The following is a 20,831-nucleotide window of genomic DNA, read 5'->3' as shown; positions in this document are numbered from 1 at the left end:
TGGCTTACAGCTGAAAAAAACTCAAAAATCCTATCTCAAAATATTAGAATACTTCCTCAGACCAAGTAAAAAAAATAATTTTATAACAGCAAAACTAAATCAAACATTTGAAAATGTCCATTGATGCACTCAGTACTTGGTTGGGAATCCTTTTGCACGGATTACTGCATCAATCCGGCGTGGCATGGAGGCAATCAGCCTGTGGCATTGCTGAGGTGTTATTGATGCCCAGGATGCTTCGATAGCGGCCTTCAGCTCATTTGCATTTGTAGGTCTGGTGTCTTTCATCTTCTTCTTAACTATACCCCACAAATTCTCGATGGGGTTCAGGTCAGGGGAATTAGCAGGCCAATCAAGGACAGTGATGCCATGGTCAGTGCACCGGTTACTGGTGGTTTTGGCACTGTGGGCAGGTGCCAGATCATGCTGGAAAATGAAATACTCATCTCCATAGAGCTTTTCAGCAGATGGAAGCATGTAGTGCTCTAAAATCTCTTGGTACACAGTTGCATTTACTCTGGACTTGATGAAACACAGTGGACCAACACCAGCAGCTGACATGGCTCCCCAAACCATTGCTGACCTTGGGAACTTCACACTGGATTTCAAGCAACTTGGATTTTGCTCCTCTCCAGCCTTTCTCCAGACTCTGGCGCCTTGACTTCCAAATGAAATGCAAAACTTGCTTTTGTCTGAAAAGAGGACTTTGGACCACTCTGCAACTGTCCAGCTTCTTCCGTTGTCTTGAGTTCAGAAGTGGCTTGACCATGGGAATACGGCTATTGTAGCCCATATCCCGGACACGTCTGTGAACTGTGGCTTTTGATACCTGGACTCCAGCTTCAGCCCACTGTCTTTGAAGCTCCCCCAAATTCTGGAAGCGGCTCTTCTTCACAATTTTGTTAAGGCTGCGGTCATCTCTCTTGGTTGTGCAGCGTTTCTGGCCACATTTTTCCCTTCCAACAGACTTTTTGTGGATATGCTTTGAAACTGCACTCTGTGAACAGCCTGCTCTTTGAGAAATTTCTTTTTGTGTCTTACCCTCCTGATGGAGGGTATCAATGATGGTCCTCTGGACAGCAGTCAGATCAGCAGTCTTCCCCATACTTGTGATTTAGTTTACTGAACCAAGCTGAGTGTTTTTAAGGCTCAGGAAACCCTCGCAAGGTGTTTCGAGTTAATTAGATGATTCAGGTGATTAGTTGAATAGCCTACTTGTATACTTTTTCATGATATTCTAATATTTTGAGATAGGATTTTTGAGTTTTTTTCAGCTGTCAGCCAAATTCAGCAATATTAAAAAAAATAAAAGGCTTGAAATAGTTCAGTTGATGTGTAATGAATCCAGAATGTATGACATCTTTGTTTTTTTAATTGCGTTACAGAAAATAAAGAACTTTATCACAATATTCTAATTTTCTGAGACAGTCCTGTACATGGTGCTGCAACTTTTGTTTCATCTCCTTTGGGTTTTGGGTTGGCGTTTGGACTCTTCTACAAGCAGGTCTTTTCTTACTTTCACCATTTTCATGCAACGCTAACGAATGTAAATGGGAACAAAAAATACTTGGGGAAAGTAACATCACACTCCTGTAGGGTTGGGTGATACTGGGATTTTGGTATTGAGTTGATCCAAGTAAATACAGGAAAGTATTGAATATTGTTCTGATACTTTTTGCTTGGAAATATCATGCACCGCTTATCCTCAGTAGAGTCGCGGTGCTGGAGCCCATCCCAGCCATCTCCGGGCAGTGGGCAGGGGACACCCTGAACTGGTTGCCAGACAGTGACAGGGCACACAGAGACAGACAACCATTTACTTGCTCATTCACACCTAGGGACAGTTTGAACCGGCCAATTAACCTGTCATGCATGTTTTTGGAATGTGGGAGGGAACCGGAGTGTCCGGAGGAAACCTATGCAAGCATGGGGAGAACATGCAAACCCCGCACTGGGAAGCTGCAATAGCTGGACTTGAACTATGAACCTCTGTACTGTGGGGCTGTGCTAACCACCCAGTCGCTGTGCTGCCCCTAATAACAACATAAATAATAGTAAATATAGTACTACCAAAAGTTTTTTTTGATGCCAGTTTGTCCCCATTGTCCTGTTGTGTGTCTGCAACAAAAACACTAATACAGAAATACTACAAAAACACTACAGAATTACTACAAAACTAAATATCAAAGTTTAGTTCTTAAAAACAAGGCCCTAATATTTAATTTTGTCTTCATTCTGAAAAGAAATACTATAAAAATACTACAAAAACACTATTACTGTAATACTATGATACAAAAAATATTACTGAAATATTACTATAGAAATATAACTACATTAGTCCTATGGTACAAAGATATTACAGAAATATCAACAGAAATCCTACAAAAATACAAATACACTATGGTAATATTAAAAAATACTAGAAAAATACTACAAAGATACCAGTATGCAAGAGCTTAAAAATACTACAAAAAACACTACAAGAACACTATAATACAAAAATACCTCCCCATAAATATTATCACAGAATACTACAAACATACCTCTACGGAGGTATTATGACAAAAATACGACAAAAATACAACTACAGATATACTACAAATTTACTGCAAACATTCTTCTATGGGAATTGTACAAAAATACTATTGCAGAATTACTGCAAAATACTAGTACAGAATTACTACAAAATGTGACTTCATACATTCTACATAAATACTGAAAAAAAAAGAAAATTGAAAAAAAAAATAGAACTGCAGTAATACGACAAAACAAAAAAATCGAAAACGGAGCTAGGAATCAAATAGACTAAAGTATTTCAAAGCAGTGGAGTGTTTCCGACGCTGCATTGTTAAGTCAAGTCATTTTTATTTGTATAGCCCTTAATCACAAAGAGTCTCAAAGGGCTTCACAGGTTATTACACAGACTATTTTTTCAGACCATTATTACACCATCCCCTGATCTGGAACCAACATGAGGGCAAGGAAAAACTCAAAAACCATAACATGAGGAAAATGAAGAAACCTTGAGAAGGGACCGCACATGTGGCATCCCCCTTTCAGGATTACCAGACAGCAAAGGATGTTGCAATCACAAATAATACAGAGAAATTGTCCAGGAAAAGTATAGGTTATTCATATGCTATAGAGTAGAAGTGTGTTTTAAGCTTAGATTTAAACATTTCCACTGAGGTTGCAGAATGGATCTCAGGGGGAAGAGCATTCCACAGCACCGGTGCCCAGATGGAGAACGCTCTCGAACTAGCGGAACACTTCTTGGCTCTTGGGATCACCAGAAGACCGGTGCTCTCAGAACGAAGGCTTAGGGGGAAATCAGATCTGAAAGATATAAGGGAGCAAGTCCATGTATGATTTTGTATAATACTAAGAGAACCTTGATATCACATCTTAGGCTAACAGGGAGCCAATGCAGGTTAGCCAAAATCGGCCTGATGTGATTGGACTTTTTTGTCGTAGTTAATAGCCTCGCTGCAGCATTTTGTACCAGCCAAAGTCTCTTGATTCTGGACTTAGGAGACCGGAGAGTAGTGCATTACAGTAATCGAGACGGGAGGTAATAAACGTGTGAATTATAATCTCCGCATCCGACTGAGACAGTATAGGACGAATTTTAGCAATGTTGCGAAGATGGAAGACAGCGGTTCTAGTAATTTTCTTCACATGTGTTTGAAAGGACAGATACTGGTCAAATATGACACCTAAATTTTTAACTGAGTCACTCTGTGTGATGTGACATTTGTCAATGTTCACAGCAGTTTTTGAGTAAGTCACGGCATTTAGATGGACCAATAACTAACATTTCGGTCTCTTCAGAGTTAAGACGCTAGAAATTGAGTGACATCCACTCTTTTATCTCAGTGAGGCAGGCCTCCAAATTTCCACAATTTAGTGTGGCAGATTCCTCCAACGGAAAATATAGTTGAGTGTCATCTGCGTAGCAGTGGAAATTCAAGTCAAATTTATTTATATAGCCCTTAATCACAAAAATGTCTCAAAGGACTGCACAGGATTACAGTTACAAAATTACACAATTACCTGATCTTAAACAGAATTGATATTATACTTGCGAATAATATCACCTAATGGAAGCATGTAGATGCTGAAAAGAAGGGGGCCAAGCACTGAACCCTGCGGAACACCACAGGTAACACTAACACGCCCAGTTGTCATTTCGCCATATTTAACACAGTGCATCCTGTCTGAGAGGTAGGATCTGAACCATGAGAGAACGGTTCCTGAGAGACCAATCCATTTTTTCCAGCCGTTCTAGTAGGATATTATGGTCCACTGTGTCAAAAGCAGCACTAAGGTCCAGCAGCAGCAAAAGTGATGAAGCGCCAGAGTCCATTGCCTGTAGGAGATCATTGGTTACCTTAATCAGAGCTGTCTCAGTAGAGTGGTTAGCCCTGAATCCTGATTGCATCGATTCAAAAAGATTGTTCTCGGATATGAAATTATTTAGCTGCTGTGCCACTAATTTTTCAAGTACCGTATTTTCCACACTATAAGGCGCACCTAAAAGCCTTTATTTTTTTCAAAAGCTGACCATGCGCCTTATAATACAGCGCACCTTGTATATGGATCAATATTAAGTCGCAAAGTCTTGCGACTAAGGCAAGGAGCCGCCGACTAGAGTTTCCCCCGAAGGCGAAGTAGTCCGCGGTGTATGCTGGGATTTATATACCGACGTTTCATTTCCTAACCAACGTGTCAATCATCATTTGAATCAGTCACTATAGGCTAAAGTTATTCGGAGATAAAGGGGGCGGATCCTTTTTAGCATTTACATGCTCGCATAGGCTAAAAGGGCGAAACAAAGCCTGCAATTGGCCGAAAAAGAATGTGAATCACACGTTGGGTTGCACTATGGCATAGAGAAAATATGTTTAACTATACAGTATTTGTAAATATTTTACTCTCCTGGATTTACTACACTCACGGTTGTAAAAAGACCATAGTTACGTATCATTATTGAACGTGATGGCTGCAAGAGAACTTAGGTGAGGTATGCGGCTTTGTATTTTCCCGGTATCTTGTTTTAGAACGATCTTGATATTTCTGTGATGAGTCTATTTTTAAACTAAATTCAATTCAAAGTGTTTATTGTCATATGCACAGTAAAGAACCCCGTCTCACTGCACAATAAAATTCTTACTTTGCTGTCCACACAGTTGGCAGCAAAAAATAAAATGGAAACTAAGAAATGTTTGGCATTTCTTGAATCCCAAGACTTTAACCTTCCGAATGATATTTGCTACGATGCATTTGAGTGATTGGTGACATCGTACAGACACTGTTTCCGTACATGTCTGAGACACGTATTTGCTTCTTTGCAAGCTTTCGGAATGTTAAGGGGGTAATAAGTTTGACTGAACTCTCTGACTGTTTTGTCGATGTTCCCATTGTAGCGCCTTATAATCCAGTGTGCCTTATGTATAGAAAATATAGGACCAAAAACTATTTTTTGTGGGTGCGCCCTATAACAAGGTGCGCCTTATAGTGCAGAAAATACGGTACTTTAGAAAGAAACGGTAGGTTTGACAGGTCTACAATTACAAAAGCTTTCTGGATCAAGGTTGGGTCGTTTCAGTGTAGGTTTGATAACAGCGGACTTAAAAGCCGCTGGAACTACACCTGAGGAGAGTGATATGTTAATAATATTTAGAACTGAAGGTCCAAGGACCCCAAAAAGACCTTTAATAAGTGAACCTGGAAGCGGGTCTAACAGGCAAGTCGTCGGTTTGGCCGTATTCACCACATGTTTAAGATTATCGAGTGACAGTTCACTAAAACGGGACAAATTCCCTGAAAAGCCACCATTTCGTGCATCTATAGATTTCAGCGCTTTAGTATGTGTTGTATTAATACTGTCTTTAGCAATTTCTTCCTATATGCATTGAATCTTCTTATTAAAGAAGACCATTAAGTCATGGGCTGAATGGGTGGAACTATCTGGGATAATCTGTTGTCTTGTAAGCGATGCTACAGTGTCAAAAAGAATTTGAGGATTGTTCTTTTGTGACGCAATCACCTTCGAAAGGCTGATTTTGCAGAGGCAAGGGCCGCTTTATACTTTAACAAGTTGTCACACCAGGTTTAATGGAAAACCTCAAGCTTGGTAGCACGCCATTTTCTTACAGATTTCCAGCATTCTTGTTTAAGGGATTTAGTTTTATCAGTAAACCAAGGTGTGCGTCTTTGTTTTGTTTTACTTAGAAAATCCAACATTTTCCATCATATTTAAGCCTGTCATGTCCTTAATTAAGGGAAATAGATGTTTTAAAATTCTATAAGGGTGCTTCGGTCAAATTTGGGGACGCCTGAGTACCCCTCAAAAACGGGCTGGTTACGCCCATGAGTGACAACAAATATTCTGAATACTAAGAATACACCCATTGACACCGGATGCGCCCTGTCTCTTCCCCCTCTCTTCGTCCCGGCTGGCGTAGCTTCCTTCCGGGCTTGTTGAAGAAAAGTTGCGGGGAGGTTCAGAGTCAGCAACAAAGGGTTGATATATAATGGACAGCCAGGGACGAAAAGTAGTTGTGTGTGACAACGGCACCGGGGTAAGTTTTTCGTTCCATGTCCCCGGTTTTAGTTAAATCGTCGCCATTTTAAGCGCATTGACGGAATCAGGAAGTGCTAACTGGGCGTGTGGCTAACTAGCTAGGCTAATTTTCATTCATCCAGACGCAACGTAGCAATGACATTTTGAGACTTTACTGTCATTTTGCCACTTTATGAATACGTTGATGTGGTTTTAATAACGTAATATCGCTTATCAAAAGCATAGTCATTGTCTATTTTTCAAACACTCGTATGCCTATAGTTAGCCGTATGGCTTGTTAGCTTTCCAGCTGTCAGTCTATTGTTTTCCGACGGTCAAAAAAAGCCTTTGATCTGGTTAAACGTCACGATAATATCCACGTGTTAAGAACTTAAACTCCCCAATGCCTAATATTTATTTACAACTACCTAATATCACAGATTTTTGTGAGGCAAGCTGTAACGTAGTTGACTTGGCCGTGTTGGGTCAATTAGGGTATGATCGTTTCCCTGTCCGTCATCTTCGCGAGCATCGAATGTCATAACCGCTGATTTCTTATGTCATCCGTCATATTTGTCTCTCACGTTTTTTCATGGTAATACTTTTAACGGGAATGTAATTGAGTGTATTTGTGTCAACACACGGAGGTGGTGGACTTCTTAAATCGTTACGTTCATGCATTTTATTTGAGCTCTTTGCATTACATTAGGTATTTCCATCAAAGACGCCATCTGGACCTCCAGAAACCTCGTTAGAATATGATATGGTGAAATTGTGAATGTGTTTAATTGCTGTTAAAAGAGTCAATAAAATTGTTCAAACAAAAAAAACAAAAAGAAATTTGTAGTTAGGCGGGGCGAGGAATCAGTCTTTTTAGAGTTAAAAAAAACTCTTTGGTTGTTCTAGTGGGCATTCCATAACCCTAATCTGAAATTGAATGAATTGTAATTTGCTATTGATCAAAATATTAAATTAGGATTTAAACATATTTCTATAAAAATATCACTCATTTTTGCCGAGGGAAGGTGGAGTCACTTAAATGTTATAATCCCAAAGTCAAACGAGTTCGCTGCGGTAGCCTCTATCTCTGTATGTTTTTTTTCCGTTGCAAACGAAGCGAGCGGTTTTGATGCTACTGTGCGCATGCATCTGCCGCCTGGGGATTTCCCATTGCATCATTCTGATCACATTTGAAGAAAGCGAAAGCAGAGCAGTAGGCCCACATTACAACATAGTTTTGAATTTTCTTTGGATACAATCATCAAGTCGCAATGGCCGTCGCCGTAAATTGGATGGAAGAGGCATCACAAAGAGTGGGAGCAAATGTCAGGACGATACGAGGGATTGATACAAGCTTCAAAGAAAGGTGCGGAATATTCGTATTGTGTTGCTTGCAAAAAAGATGTGAAAGTAGCTGCCTCTGGTTTCTATGATTTAAATACTCATTTTGATACAAAAAGCCACGCCAACAACGTTGTGTTAGAGCTTTTTATGAAGCAACAGTGAGTAAGATGCTGGCAAAATTTCCATTTGAAGACAGAGTGCTACAGGATTTGGTCGTGCTGGATCCAAAAAAGACTTGATTTGTTGGATTGTACTCATGTAATTAGATTAGCAGAAAACTTCAGTTGTGATATTGATTTTGAGCAATTGAAAGAAGAATGGGATGATCTGCATCTCATGTCAAGTCAAGTCAAATACACTGGAAGGAATACAAACTGACAGCTACTGTACAGGAGTTCTAAAGCAGAAGACAGCACTGGGTTTACAGAGATTTCCAGAAACGTGGAAGGTATTTTCTGTCCTGCTGTGCCTCGCACACAGCAATGCACATAGTGAGAGGTTATTCTCACTTGTGAGGAAAATCAACATCGAATACAGAAAGAGCATGTCAGAAGACACACCTGTTGCCTACTTGCTGGTGAAGATGAATTACCCTGGCAATTGTTGTGACCTTCAACCATCAAAGATATGCTCATGTCAGCAAAGAAGGCAATAAAGAACACTGTGGTAATCAAGCAACACTTGTAATTTCATCATTTATTAAGAAGATGTACAGAATGATATAACGAAACACATGGATAATATAACATGTTAAACTACATAAATACGCTTGAAAAAATATGGTGTAAGATTATTTTGTATTTTGTAAGGGAAAATACGACAGTTTGTAAGGGCATGGAGCCGTGGAGGTGGACAAGTATGCACTCACGTCATTCAATGCAAACAAGCGCATTTGATCTCTTTGTAAAGTTGTAGTACCACCTTGGTCTGGCAGACGGCGCCTTAAGACAGTTTTTTTTATATAAAAGTATCTTACGTTTCAAAAACATTTTTAATTAAACATTGCATCATTACAAACAATTGGCAATAAACAGTAATACACTACAAAGTTAACAAGAGAACAGAAAGTGCTGCTTAAATTCAGAAGAATCTGAAAATAAATATATAATGTAAAATGAAAAATAATAAAGATGACATGTTTATCTAAACGCAAGGGACAGCCTTTCAAGCATAGTATGTGCACATTGGGAATTTTGATCATATTGAAAGATTTAAGAATTAAAAACAAATTTGTTAACAACAATTTTAAAAGTGGGTTTACATTTCTGATAATGTTTGGAATTTTCTTTTTGCCACACATAAATTCAATTTATTGCACTTTTTTTGTTTTTGTTTGTTGTGATAAGTCAAATGTAAAATATAATTATAATCTTATGATTTGGTGGTAGGAAAAGAGTATCTTGCACATTTGCAAGTTAATAGTATATATTTGTATGTTTTTTGTTTATAATAATAATAATTATAATAATAATAATTTCCTTGTATTGTCATTCTGTGTAACAATGTACACAGAACGAAATGTCGATTGCACCTGACCCGTTGTAGCGAGCCGATGATTTAGTGTTATTTGTCAAACAATTTTTTAAAATGTTTGTTTTTTTACATTATAAAATATTCTGTTGTGTTGTGCACTTATTCTTTTTATCCGTCACACTTTAATATTTGTATATAGAAGGAAACCTAAAATTGTTTAAAATTTTTTTAATTAATTAATCGAAAGAACAACTGACTGATTCATCGATTATTAAAATAATCGTTAGTTGCAGCCTTAAAGATGATAAAATCGATATCCTTCAAAATTAACTTATATATTTTTTTAAAATTCTGTGGTGCAGGTAAACATTGCTGTCTGGTATGATGCGGCTCCAAATTGTAGACTATATTCCGAAATCCGACATTTTCCATCGTGCAGTATGGGCGAATGTCTTTGCTTAGAAAATGTGCAATTGACGTTGTAATTATTTTTGCCCAGTCTGAGCTGTTTGGAAGTTTCCTCAGTGATTATTTTGGGTCACTGATATGCCGCTGCGGGTTGTTTTGGTTGGTTGATGTTATATCGGGGTGATGGCGCAAAAGATGTGCTGTCATGTCTGTGGTGTTACTGCAGTGGGATTCTGCGACACAGTTTTCGTCATGCCTAGTTCCGTCTTTCCGAGTACACTATAAAAACCAAAACGTGTCCACATTTTGAATTTAAAATGTATGGGCGTATGTTTACCTTGAATGTTTAACGTAAAGCTAACCCAGGCTAATCGTACGTTCGCGTTATCGTAATCTTCCGTAAGATTACGCTAACATGAACGTGTAAAAATAAAAAAAGGATAAAGAAAATAATTATGAATAGGATTTCTTACCTTGGTGGTGGTCAGCAGAAGGTGCAGTGGGGAGAGGAAAATCATCAAAAGTTTTTCAACCTCTTCCAAAACTTGCGGCCGTTGCTTGCTTATAGCACTCACTCCCTTAGCCACATCAATAGATTTCACAGCCTCTTTATTCAGAACAAGTCACCAGCCTAGATGGTAGGGCGCCCGCTCCGAGACTGGGAGGTCGCTGGGTTAAGCCTCGGCCGAGTCATACCTAAGACTTACAACATTGGTACTCATTGCCTCCCTGCTTGGCGCTCGGCATTAAGGGTTGGAATTGGGGGGGGGGGTTGGTCACCTAATGACTCCCAACACAGCAGTTGGGTCTAAAATGGCTGCGCCCTGTTTGGCTGCGGCTGCATCGGCTCGCTACAGTTTAACTGTATGGGTCAGGTGTATCGACATTTCATTCTGTGTGCATGGTTACAAAGAATGACAATAAAAGTAAATTGTTCTTCTTCTCTCTTTCATTCTTAAGTATCATACTGATCGTAGATTTAGCCATGCTGTATTCCCTAGAAAGATCAGACACTCGCACACCTCCTTCATATTTTGCTATTATTTCTTTCTTGAATGCAATTGTTGTACGCACTACTTTTCTTTTTTTACCTGTAGCAACTTTGCTGCTTGCACTGACTTTCTTCGGAGGCATAATAAGGGGCTAAAACACCCGTACGCCGCTCAGCATCGCACCCTAGCGTACGCACTCGCGCATTACCGGCGTTCGAAGATTTTTTGACCGAACAGCAAAGCAAGAATTTCTCGAAATTTTTGGTAGTAGCCTGTAGACTGGTTCCGAAAACGAATCTTGGGTCATTTTGATTTTCTTGGAAATGTGATTTCTCACTTAGGACTCTGATTTGTTCGAACTGAGAGGCGTTCGAAAACCGAGGTTCCACTGTATTGTAAAAAATCATGCATTGTGATTTCTGGATTTTTCTTTTTAGTTTATCTCTCTCACAATTGACATGGCGAAAATGAAAAATTATGAACCCTCCACAATTTCTAAGTGGGAGAATTGGCATGATAGCAGGGTGATCAATTGCTTATTTTCTTCACTGTACATATAGGATGTGTTGCATTCGTTAAAAAGATTATATAAGGTTTTTATATTTTAGCTCCACACAATTGTTTTTGATTTTTGGGTTCAATATGGCTCTTTCAACATTTTGGGTTGCTTATCTCTGAACTAGTGGTATTCAATATGGTTTCGGTTTTTATGACTTTTGAAAATTTAGCTATTGCATTTCAGATATCAAGTCATGGATAGCAGAAAACTTCCTACAGCTCAGCCAGGATAAAACAGAGGTTTTACTCATTCATCCTGAAAGTTGGAGAGGGAAACTTTTACAGAAACTACAATATTTTAGACCTTTTGATTATATTAAAAATGTTGGCGTTATTTTAGACTCTGACCTCAATTTTATTCCACCTTTCAAACTAAAATAGTTTTTTATTATCTCAAGAATATGGCCAGAGTCCGCCCATCTCTTTCTCAGGCAAACACAGTGGTACTGATACTTGCTTTTTAATATTCCAGTTTGGATTATTGTAACGCCCAGGTCTCTGGTCTTCCCAAAATGAGTATTGCTAGCCTGCAGCTATTGCAAAACTCCGCAGCATGGGTGCTTATGGTGACCCGGGGGAGAGATCACATTACACCAGGAGATTTTACTGTCTCGATGTATGCTAATGTTTTTACACAGCACTTTGAGTGGCAATCTTTTGCCTGTAAAGGGCTTTATTTGAAATTTCATTGGTCTAAAAATATGGTGTTTAACATCTTTACACTTCACACTTGTCAAAGACTGATCAATTACCATTTTTGCATGCACTACTGAGGTTTCAGAAATGTTAAAACTTGACGCTTTTGCAGAAAATACTTCTTCTCTTGCTGCTTGTCAGCATTGAAACAGGATGTAGCAGAGCTTTAGAACATGAAACAAATACACATTGTAAGTAGATTACCGCACAATGAACGTAAAACAAAGGGCACATAATGTAAAATAAACAAAGAATACATTGAATAATACAAATTTTTATATATCTTTTTGCCTCGGATCCAATGACGTCTGCTTTTGACAGTCTGTCGGAAATGCACGAGGCTGACATCATAATGAACAATAGCCCGACTTGTCAACACTTTTTCTGGGTGATTCCTTTCCATAAATTCCGAGACATTGAAATTTGCTAAAATTTCTTATATTTGGCCTGATTGAATGATAGCAGCGTCCTCCCAGCCATCTTGCTCCTCATCTCCGAACTCTGAACGGTGACGTGACCCCAAAACATACTGAGATACACGCAGCCCGTTTGTTTGTGTTTGTTATGGACTTTCTAGACTAGTTTACTGGCTGTGGGCGTCGTTGCTATCATGCACTTTACGGACAAATTTCTACATTTTACCCAAGTGTTCTTTTTTTATTGATGTTTATTATGTTTGTATACAGTGGGACCTCGGCTATCGCGGTTAATGGGGACCAAAACCACCCGCGAAAAGTGAAAATCGTAATTAAAAAAAAAAAAAATTACTTTTATTTTTTGGACCTGCGAAGCTCTGAACCCGTGAACGTGGAACCACGAGGTAGCGACGCCCCTTCAAAAATGCTTAAATTTTTATTTATTTATTTTTTATCATTTTATTTTATTATTATTTTTTAGGCCTGCGAAGCTCTGAACCCGCGAACGTCGAACCGCCTAGTAGCGAGGTCTCACTGTACTGTAACTCAATGCTAAATCCTCATGTAGGTTTTAGATCAGAAGAAATTCGTCTGTAGTTTACAATAATCAGTGGTCTGTGCAGCCTTATGAGACTCTGTGTGATTAAGGGCTATTCAAATGAACATGACTTGACTCATCAAGTGTAAGGTATTAAAGCTGCGCGTGCATTGTTGAAGCAGAATGGCAGAATTAAGTTTTTAGCAGCCCATTGACACAAATAGATGGGAACATTACCAAATAGCACAAAGTATGTGCTAGGAGAAAGATAGCAACTTTATTTTGGTCATCAATGTAAAAAACAACACCTTTTTGTCCGCACTGAAAAGTGTAGTTAGTATATGACTAAGTTCCAAACACACTGGAGAAGAAGGCATTGTTGTAGTTATAAATTTCATCCGTGCCCAATTGTCCTCAGAATTAATTTTTATCTGCACTTCTTTTGCAGTTTGTGAAGTGTGGCTATGCTGGCTCCAATTTCCCGGAGCACATCTTTCCCGCGTTGGTGGGCCGGCCCATCATCCGCTCCACGGCCAAAGTGGGAAACATTGAGATCAAGGTACGAAACTATTTTTTTTTTTATTCACTCAAGTTAAAAAAATGTTGAGACTAGGAAATATTTTTTTATCTTCAACATTCCACCTTCAGACAATTTAAAATCGATCAATTTGATTTGGCTAGCATCACAATTAAGACACTGAAGAATATTGGATAATGTTACAATTTTGAGAAATAATTGTTAGTCAAATTAATTAAACGTAAATACATCTAACCTGCCTGTACGGTAAACTAGATTTTGTAACAATTTTGGTAATGTGACTTTGCCCACATAAGTCAAATATGTTTCTATGATAATTTTTTTAAGCTGAGCGAACTGTATGAAGTTGTTCGCATAGTACAGTCAGGGTGTTCGAACTCCTTGAAAATACTTGAATATTAATGCTGTGTTTTCAAGGGGAGGAAAACGCTTGAATTTTAGGTAAAGTGCTTGTAAATGCTTGAAATTGTTGCCAAAGCCATGTTTCTTAGAAGTCTGACTCTATAGACCAGGGGTCAGCAACCTTTTCGGTGGAGTGCCACTTTTAAATTTCCTTGTAAATCAGTGTGCCACACCAAGATTAATGACTTTCACAAAAACATATCCAACAGAGCTGTAATTTTACACCAGTGCAAATATATAACAAGGATTTACATTGAAATCGTATAACTGAACGATTTATCTTCCACTATTATGGTTCATCAATAAACTAAAAAATGAATGTGAACAACATTTGGAAAGGCCTGTAGGCATCCATTACTTCAACTTCTTACCACAAGAATCAACCAGAATCAACCGTTATTTATCAACAATGAACTCCAATCAAAAATCCAATCATCTATCTATCTATCTACGTCATCCAACATGGCGCCGACCGAGGGGGATGTGTTGTCTTGAGCTCTGAAAATTTTTCTAATTTTATCGGTTCTTTTTACCGTTACGTTTACGTTTTCTACTTTAGTGCAATATTCAAGAGAAGGATTATTACGTCCTGCTGCCAGTGTGTCAAATTTGCCACCAAACTCGGATGAAATCAGTGGAATTCTTGAATGGATTAATTCGAATTCAAAATCAAATCAACCCAAGCCTAAGAAGCGGAGACGTAGGAGTAGAGGTGGCCATTTGGTGAGATCTCGTCGTTGGAAGTATAATGCACCTGTTCCTAGCATCATGTTGGCTAACGTTCAGCGCCTGTATAATAAGAGTACTGTTTCTGGTTACATTATGAACAATGATGAGAGCGCATACAGACGGCAGGTGGATAACATCGTGGAATGGTGCAATGGAAATGATTTGATATTGAATTTGTACAAAACCAAAGAAATGATTATTGACTTTCGGACGAAAAACAAAAACCAGAAGGAATTTTTACTTATCAATGGTAAAAGAATCAAACAGGTGGAACATTTCAAACTTCTCGGGACTTTTATTTCAGAAGATCTGTAAGCTGGGCACTGAACTCGGAGAAAATTCTAAAGAAGGCACGCCAAAGAACTTTCTTCCGAAGGAAGTTGAACTCCTGCGATGTTCATCAGGAAATCCTAGTCAATTTTTATCGTGCGATTATTGAAAGTGTTTTAGCAAATTCTATTATTGTTTCGTTTGGTCCAATCACAAAGAAAGACCTGTTAAAGTTCAATTCTGTAATCCGCACAGCGGAAAAGATTGTGGGCACCCCTGGAATCTATATATAATGATAGAGTTTTGAAACGTACCTCAAATATTCTTAAGGATGAGAGTCATCCTGGTAATGATCATTTTCATCTATTACGGAGCGGTAGACGCTTGAAGTCATTCAGGGGTACTAAAAGGTTTACAAACAGTTTTTACCCAAGTGCTGTCCGAATCTTTAATAATTGTAAATTGTAATTTCTGTTTTTCGTTTTATATTCTGAATGTTGAATGTTGTTAAATTTTTAAATTCTTACTGAGCCGAGACAACGAGACAATTTCTGATGATTTTTATGTGAAGATTATTGGTTGAATAAACTAACTATACTAAAACGAGTGATATGGACAACTCCCATACCATTCATCAATGATATCTTGTTGCAGAAAATATCAAAACTTGAAATAACGGCAGCAAAGCAGAAGGGCACATTTGAAAATACTGTAAGTGCAACAGAAATAACAGCTGAACGGTAACGCACAGGCACGGACAAACGCACACATGCTTCTTTAATATATTTGCCATCAGTAAATGGTTTCCCGTGCTTTGCTATGCAGTAAGCAATGCTTCAGGGGCGGTGTTTTTAGCAGTGACAAATGTTTTCAGGGTCTGTTTTTGCCGCACGTTTTAATGTCTTCGCCTTGTCAGACTTGTAATGATGTTTAACACTTGATGTGTGGGGGTACAACGCTCTTGAAGCATAATGCATAAACAGCACGGTCCTTTTTTTGCGCAACGCCGCAGTCCTCTGTCCTCACTGGTTGGAAAAGCCGAGATTTTTTTGCTGGAGGAACTGTCATGATTCATTCATTTATCGCGCACCGGTGTTTCTGTGGCTGGCTTAAAATCATTATTTTGCCGTGCACTCGCGTGCCAGTAGTGGCACGCTTGTCATAGGTTGCCGACCCCTGCTATAGACCGTGCAATAAATTTAAACTCAGCTCAACTTAGAAAAACCTGCTTATCCGCCTCCCAAACATCTCATATTTTTATTGTTTTAATGATATATTATAAATAAAAATAAAACTTTATGCACCAAATTATTTTGTTATTTCATATGTTTTGCTAGGGAACTGTTAACAATTCTATTTTATCTAGTTCAGACACAGATCCTTTAAAAAAACACGCTACAAATATAGATTAAAATAAGTAAAACATTAAGCAAAAGATCAGCAGTCAGTTTTCTGCTTTTTATACAGTCAGTACTTTCATTTTTTTGTCATCTGTAGTAAACTCCATTGTTACCCAACATCTGTTTGTAAACAAGTGACATGTATTGAAACTGCACCTGCATTTTTCAAGGAAAATAGCAGAAATCATGTCACTTTATACCAGTCCATTGACTTAAAGTTATCATAGATGGGAACAGCTCAAAATAGTGCGTTATTGGATAGCAGCAAGATAGTGACTTTTTTTTTTTTTTTTTACTCTTTAGCCAACCCAAAAAATATTTTTTGATCGGGGCTGGATTTACTCCTTTGAAAGTACTGAAACAATTTAAAAACTGGCTTTGAAAGTGCTTGATTTGATTAATAACGTGTTACAGTACTCGTTGGGGAATCACACTTCCCAGCCTCCCTGGTAAGGTCTAGTCAGGGGTACTGTAGAGGTCCGCCAGGAAGTCGAATCTCGGATTCAGGAAGAACAGTGTGGTTTTCGTCCTGGTTGTGGAACACTGGACCAGCTCTATACACTCTGCAGGGTCTTTGAGGGTGCATGGGAGTTTGCCTGTCCGGTCTACATGTGTTTTGTGGACTCGGAGAAGGCATTCGACCGTGTTCTTCGGGAGGCCCTGTCGGGGGTGCTTCGGGAGTATGGGGTACCCGGATAAGACTGTGCGGTCCCTGTATGCCCGGTGCCAGAGTCTGGTCCGCATTGCCGGCAGTAAGTTGGATTCGTTCCCAGTGAGGGTTGGGCTCCCCAGGGCTGCCCTTTGTCACCGATTCTGTTCACAACTTTTATGGACAGAATTTCTAGGCGCAGCCTTGGCGGGGATGGATTCCGTTTTGGGGGCCTCAGCATTGCGTCACTACTTTTTGCAGATGACGTGGTGCTGTTGGCTTCCTCAGGCCGTGAGGTTCAGCTCTCGCTGGAGCGATTCGCAGCCGAGTGTGAAGCGGCTGGTATGAGGATCAGCACCTCTAAGTCCGAGGCCATGGTTCTCAGTCGTAAAAGGGTGGTATGCTCCCTCCGGGTCGGGGAGGAGGTCTTGCCCCAAGTGGAGGAGTTCAGGTATATTGGGGTCTGATTCACGAGTGAAGGTAGGATTGAACGGGAGATCGACAGACGGGTCGGTGCAGCGTCTGCCGTCATTCGGACCATGTACCGGTCCGTCGTGGTGAAGAGGAAGCTGAGCCGAAAGGCAAAGCTCTCGATCTATCGGTTGATCTACGTTCCTACCCTCACCTATGGTCATGAACTTTGGGTCATGACCGAAAGAACACGATCCCGGATACAAGTGGCCGAAATGGGTATCCTCCGCAGGGTGGCTGGGTTCTCTCTTAGAGATAAGGTGAGAAGCTCAGTTATCCGGGAGGGACTTGGTGTAGAGCCACTGCTCCTCCGCGTTGAGAGGAGCCAGTTGAGGTGACTCGGGCATCTAATAAGGATGCCTCCTGGACGCCTCCCTCGGGAGGTGTTCCGGGCATGTCCCACCGGCAGGAGGCCCCGGGGGCGACCCAGGACACGTTGGAGAGACTGTCTCTCGGCTAGCTTGGGAACGCTTCGGGGTCCCGTCGGATGAGCTGGAGGAGGTGGCTAGGGATAGGGACGTCTGGGCTTCCCCTTTTAACGCTGCTGCCCCCGCGACCCGACCTGGGATAAGTGGAAGACAATGGATGGATGGATGGATGGATGGATAGTACTCGTTGCTAATAAAAGTAATTGTCATCCAGTAAAGTTTTACTCCTGTCTCCCTGAGCTACAGCCCGACTGTCGCATTAAGAAAGCTGCAATTGAACAAATAATCAACCGATTTGTTAATTATGAAAATAATCGTTAGTTGCAGCCCTAATTGACAAGTTTACCGTAAATTCCGGACTATAAGCCGCTACTTTTTCCCCAAACTTTCAACCCTGCGGCTTATTCAGTGATGCGGCCAATTTATGTAATTTTTCTAACGTCCGCTAGCGGCGCTCGAGTACAAAAGGTATGATTTAGACCGGTGGAATATATGCGCCGAGGAAGACTGCAACTTTTTAGCAAGCCAGCCAGTGGATCCTGACAGCGTGGGGCAGCATAAAAAAATCCACCATCACCAACGGGTTCTGAAAAGCCGGTCTGCTGCGTGACGGAGAGGAGGGCACAGAATCAGGAGTGTATGAAAGTTCCAGCGACAATGAGAGTGCGAGTCCGGCTGCGGGAGCGTGGGATGACGTCTATATTACACTGTTTCTTTTCGACACTGAGGAAGACGACTTTGATGGCTTCAGTTCTAAGGAGGAAGATGAGGATGGTTAACCGTGATTTTTACAAGTACGGTATGTTTTTTTAACAGACCCGTTTACTGTGTTGGGAACGTGTTGCGAGCGTGTTGCTACCATTAACATCCCTATCAGGCACCGTTTGGATGAAAGTTATATTATTAAAGCTTTGAAAACTCTCTTGGTGTATCGTCTTTCTTTGTAAATATGTGTAACCATGTATAATGTGTATTTGCAACTGTATATTTTTGTAATGTATTTATTTGTATTTATTTTGGACACTTATTCTGATAGGTCTTGCACGGGCCAATTAAAAAGAAGGGGCGTAACAAACACGGGGTGACGGGAAGTGGGGACCGGTAAAGGTGAATGTTTGTGGATATATATTTTTCCCACCCTTAACTTTGGAAATATACACTTTTTTCCTTGGATTACTTTCAACGGGACCCGGACTCTGCAGGTCTGCATCAAACCTTAAGTCATTTTCAGTTCATTTTGCCGGCTGTGATTTTTGGACTGTGTACTTTAATGAACGACATTTATTTTCAATCGCGGGGCTTACAGTCCGGTTCTGGGTTAATTTTGTGTTTGTGATACATTCTTTTAATGTGGGCGCATGCGGCTTATATACAGGTGCGGCTAGTGTAAGTATAACATCGGTTTTCCTCTGAAAATGTGGTGGGAGCGGCTTATAATCAGGTGCGCGCTCTATAGCCCGGAATTTACGGTATATGCAGTGAAATTAAAGATACCTATAACACAGTCTTATCCTTTTCTTCTCGCATATATCTTGTTTTTTACAAATGTTTTAATCCTACTGCCGTTTTATGGACCCAACTTCCTCTTCCTCCGTGTGATTTCATCCCATTGAAGTACAATTCTCACAAGATGGTAAGTGTAGGATGGTGTGTGCCCTTTTGCACTAGCATTGTCCTGCCTGCCTGCTATATGACTACTTTCTTGGCTGTTTTATCCCTCACACAATGTAAGCTGTCTTTTTGATTACATCACTTAAGTGCTAATGAGCTGTTTCTATTATAAATCGATGCCAAGTATTGAGTTTCCACCAATAGCCAACGTTGAAACTCTAGATGGAGCAAAAAATGTGGGCCAAACACCAAATCTAAAACGTTTATCCAAAATATTGAAAAAATTATACTCAGAGTTCGTATGGGTGCTTGAAATTCTTGAAAATTCTTAAATATTAATGTTAAATTTTTAGGGTCAGAAAAATGCTCAAAATTTGGGTGAATTTCTTGAAGATGCTTAAAATTGTTGCCATTGCTATGTTTATTGTCAGTCTGACTCTATAGTCTGCGCAATAAATAAAAAAAGATGGGGAAAAAAAGTCCATGAAAATGATGCCAACACACCTGCTCTGGTGTCCTGTCATTATGGCGTTGTCATGTGGAAGCATCACCGCTCCCTACTGGTTGGATCAAAAAAAACGGTTCAATTTAGAAAAATCTACTCCCAAACAGCTCTTTAGATTTTTGTTGTTAGTCAGTGCTGTTGCAGCAGAGCATGCACCAAATAATCTACAGCACCTGATATTTCCTGGCTGTCTCCCTAGATCAGGTGTTCTTAGGGTGGTATGGCTTGTAAACTGGTTTTAAAGCAACTTTTACGTGAGATTTCCAATTTCTAACGAGTACAATTTGTTGCACAATATTAACATTTTGTGGATGTATTTTGTGGATTGCACATTACAGAACTGTATTTAATTACACTTTTTAGTGGTAGAAATGTTTGCAAATTTTTGGAATGAAATGCCAGATTTTTCAGCAACCTACTGTGACGACACCCTGACAGACGGGAGTAACTCGTAGTAAATGGTTGTTAAGGACAGTAGACAACAACAATAAAAAAGGCGCTATACTATTTAACACCCTTGACAATGAATAGTGAAACGAATATTGTGCAGCTGTCTGAGGTAGCTCACCTTGTCAGAAAGCACAAAGTTATTTAGAGACACCGAGGATAGCATTAGCGATGCTAGCTACATATTCACATATCTATATAAATTGTCCAGCCTGCCTGACTTCAGTCCACACGATCTGTACCACTCTTTTGTTAATAGAGTATTCCTATACACCGTTGCTGATATAAAAGTCTGCATGCTTAGCTGTTCTGGTACTTGTTACTGTGCTGCGTTTTGCTGACAACTTTTTGTCTAAATTTTGGGGTAATGTAATGGAACAGTACATCACGG

General features: G+C 39.8%; 2 protein-coding genes across 2 annotated transcripts in view; one reads left to right on the top strand and one right to left on the bottom strand.

The window, feature by feature from the left end:
• The window catches only part of spred2b (sprouty related EVH1 domain containing 2b), a 161,519-nt gene that overhangs the window by 33,145 nt on the left and 107,543 nt on the right, over positions 1-20,831 (bottom strand). The gene's annotated exons all lie outside the window — the stretch shown is intronic.
• The window catches only part of LOC148353466 (actin-related protein 2-A), a 32,181-nt gene continuing 17,766 nt past the window's right edge, over positions 6,417-20,831 (top strand). The window contains exons 1-2 of the mRNA XM_088351199.1: positions 6,417-6,584; positions 13,439-13,549. Of these exons, the coding sequence (XP_088207325.1) occupies positions 6,537-6,584; positions 13,439-13,549 (159 nt within the window). The 5' untranslated portion in view covers positions 6,417-6,536. The remainder of the gene's footprint in view (positions 6,585-13,438; positions 13,550-20,831) is intronic.

This window comes from Urocampus carinirostris, chromosome 13 (assembly GCF_059441175.1).
Source record: "Urocampus carinirostris isolate Australia breed hairy pipefish chromosome 13, RoL_Ucar_1.0, whole genome shotgun sequence".
In the NCBI taxonomy this organism is placed as follows: Eukaryota; Metazoa; Chordata; class Actinopteri; order Syngnathiformes; family Syngnathidae; genus Urocampus; species Urocampus carinirostris.
This window is presented reverse-complemented; position numbering and strand designations above follow the sequence as displayed.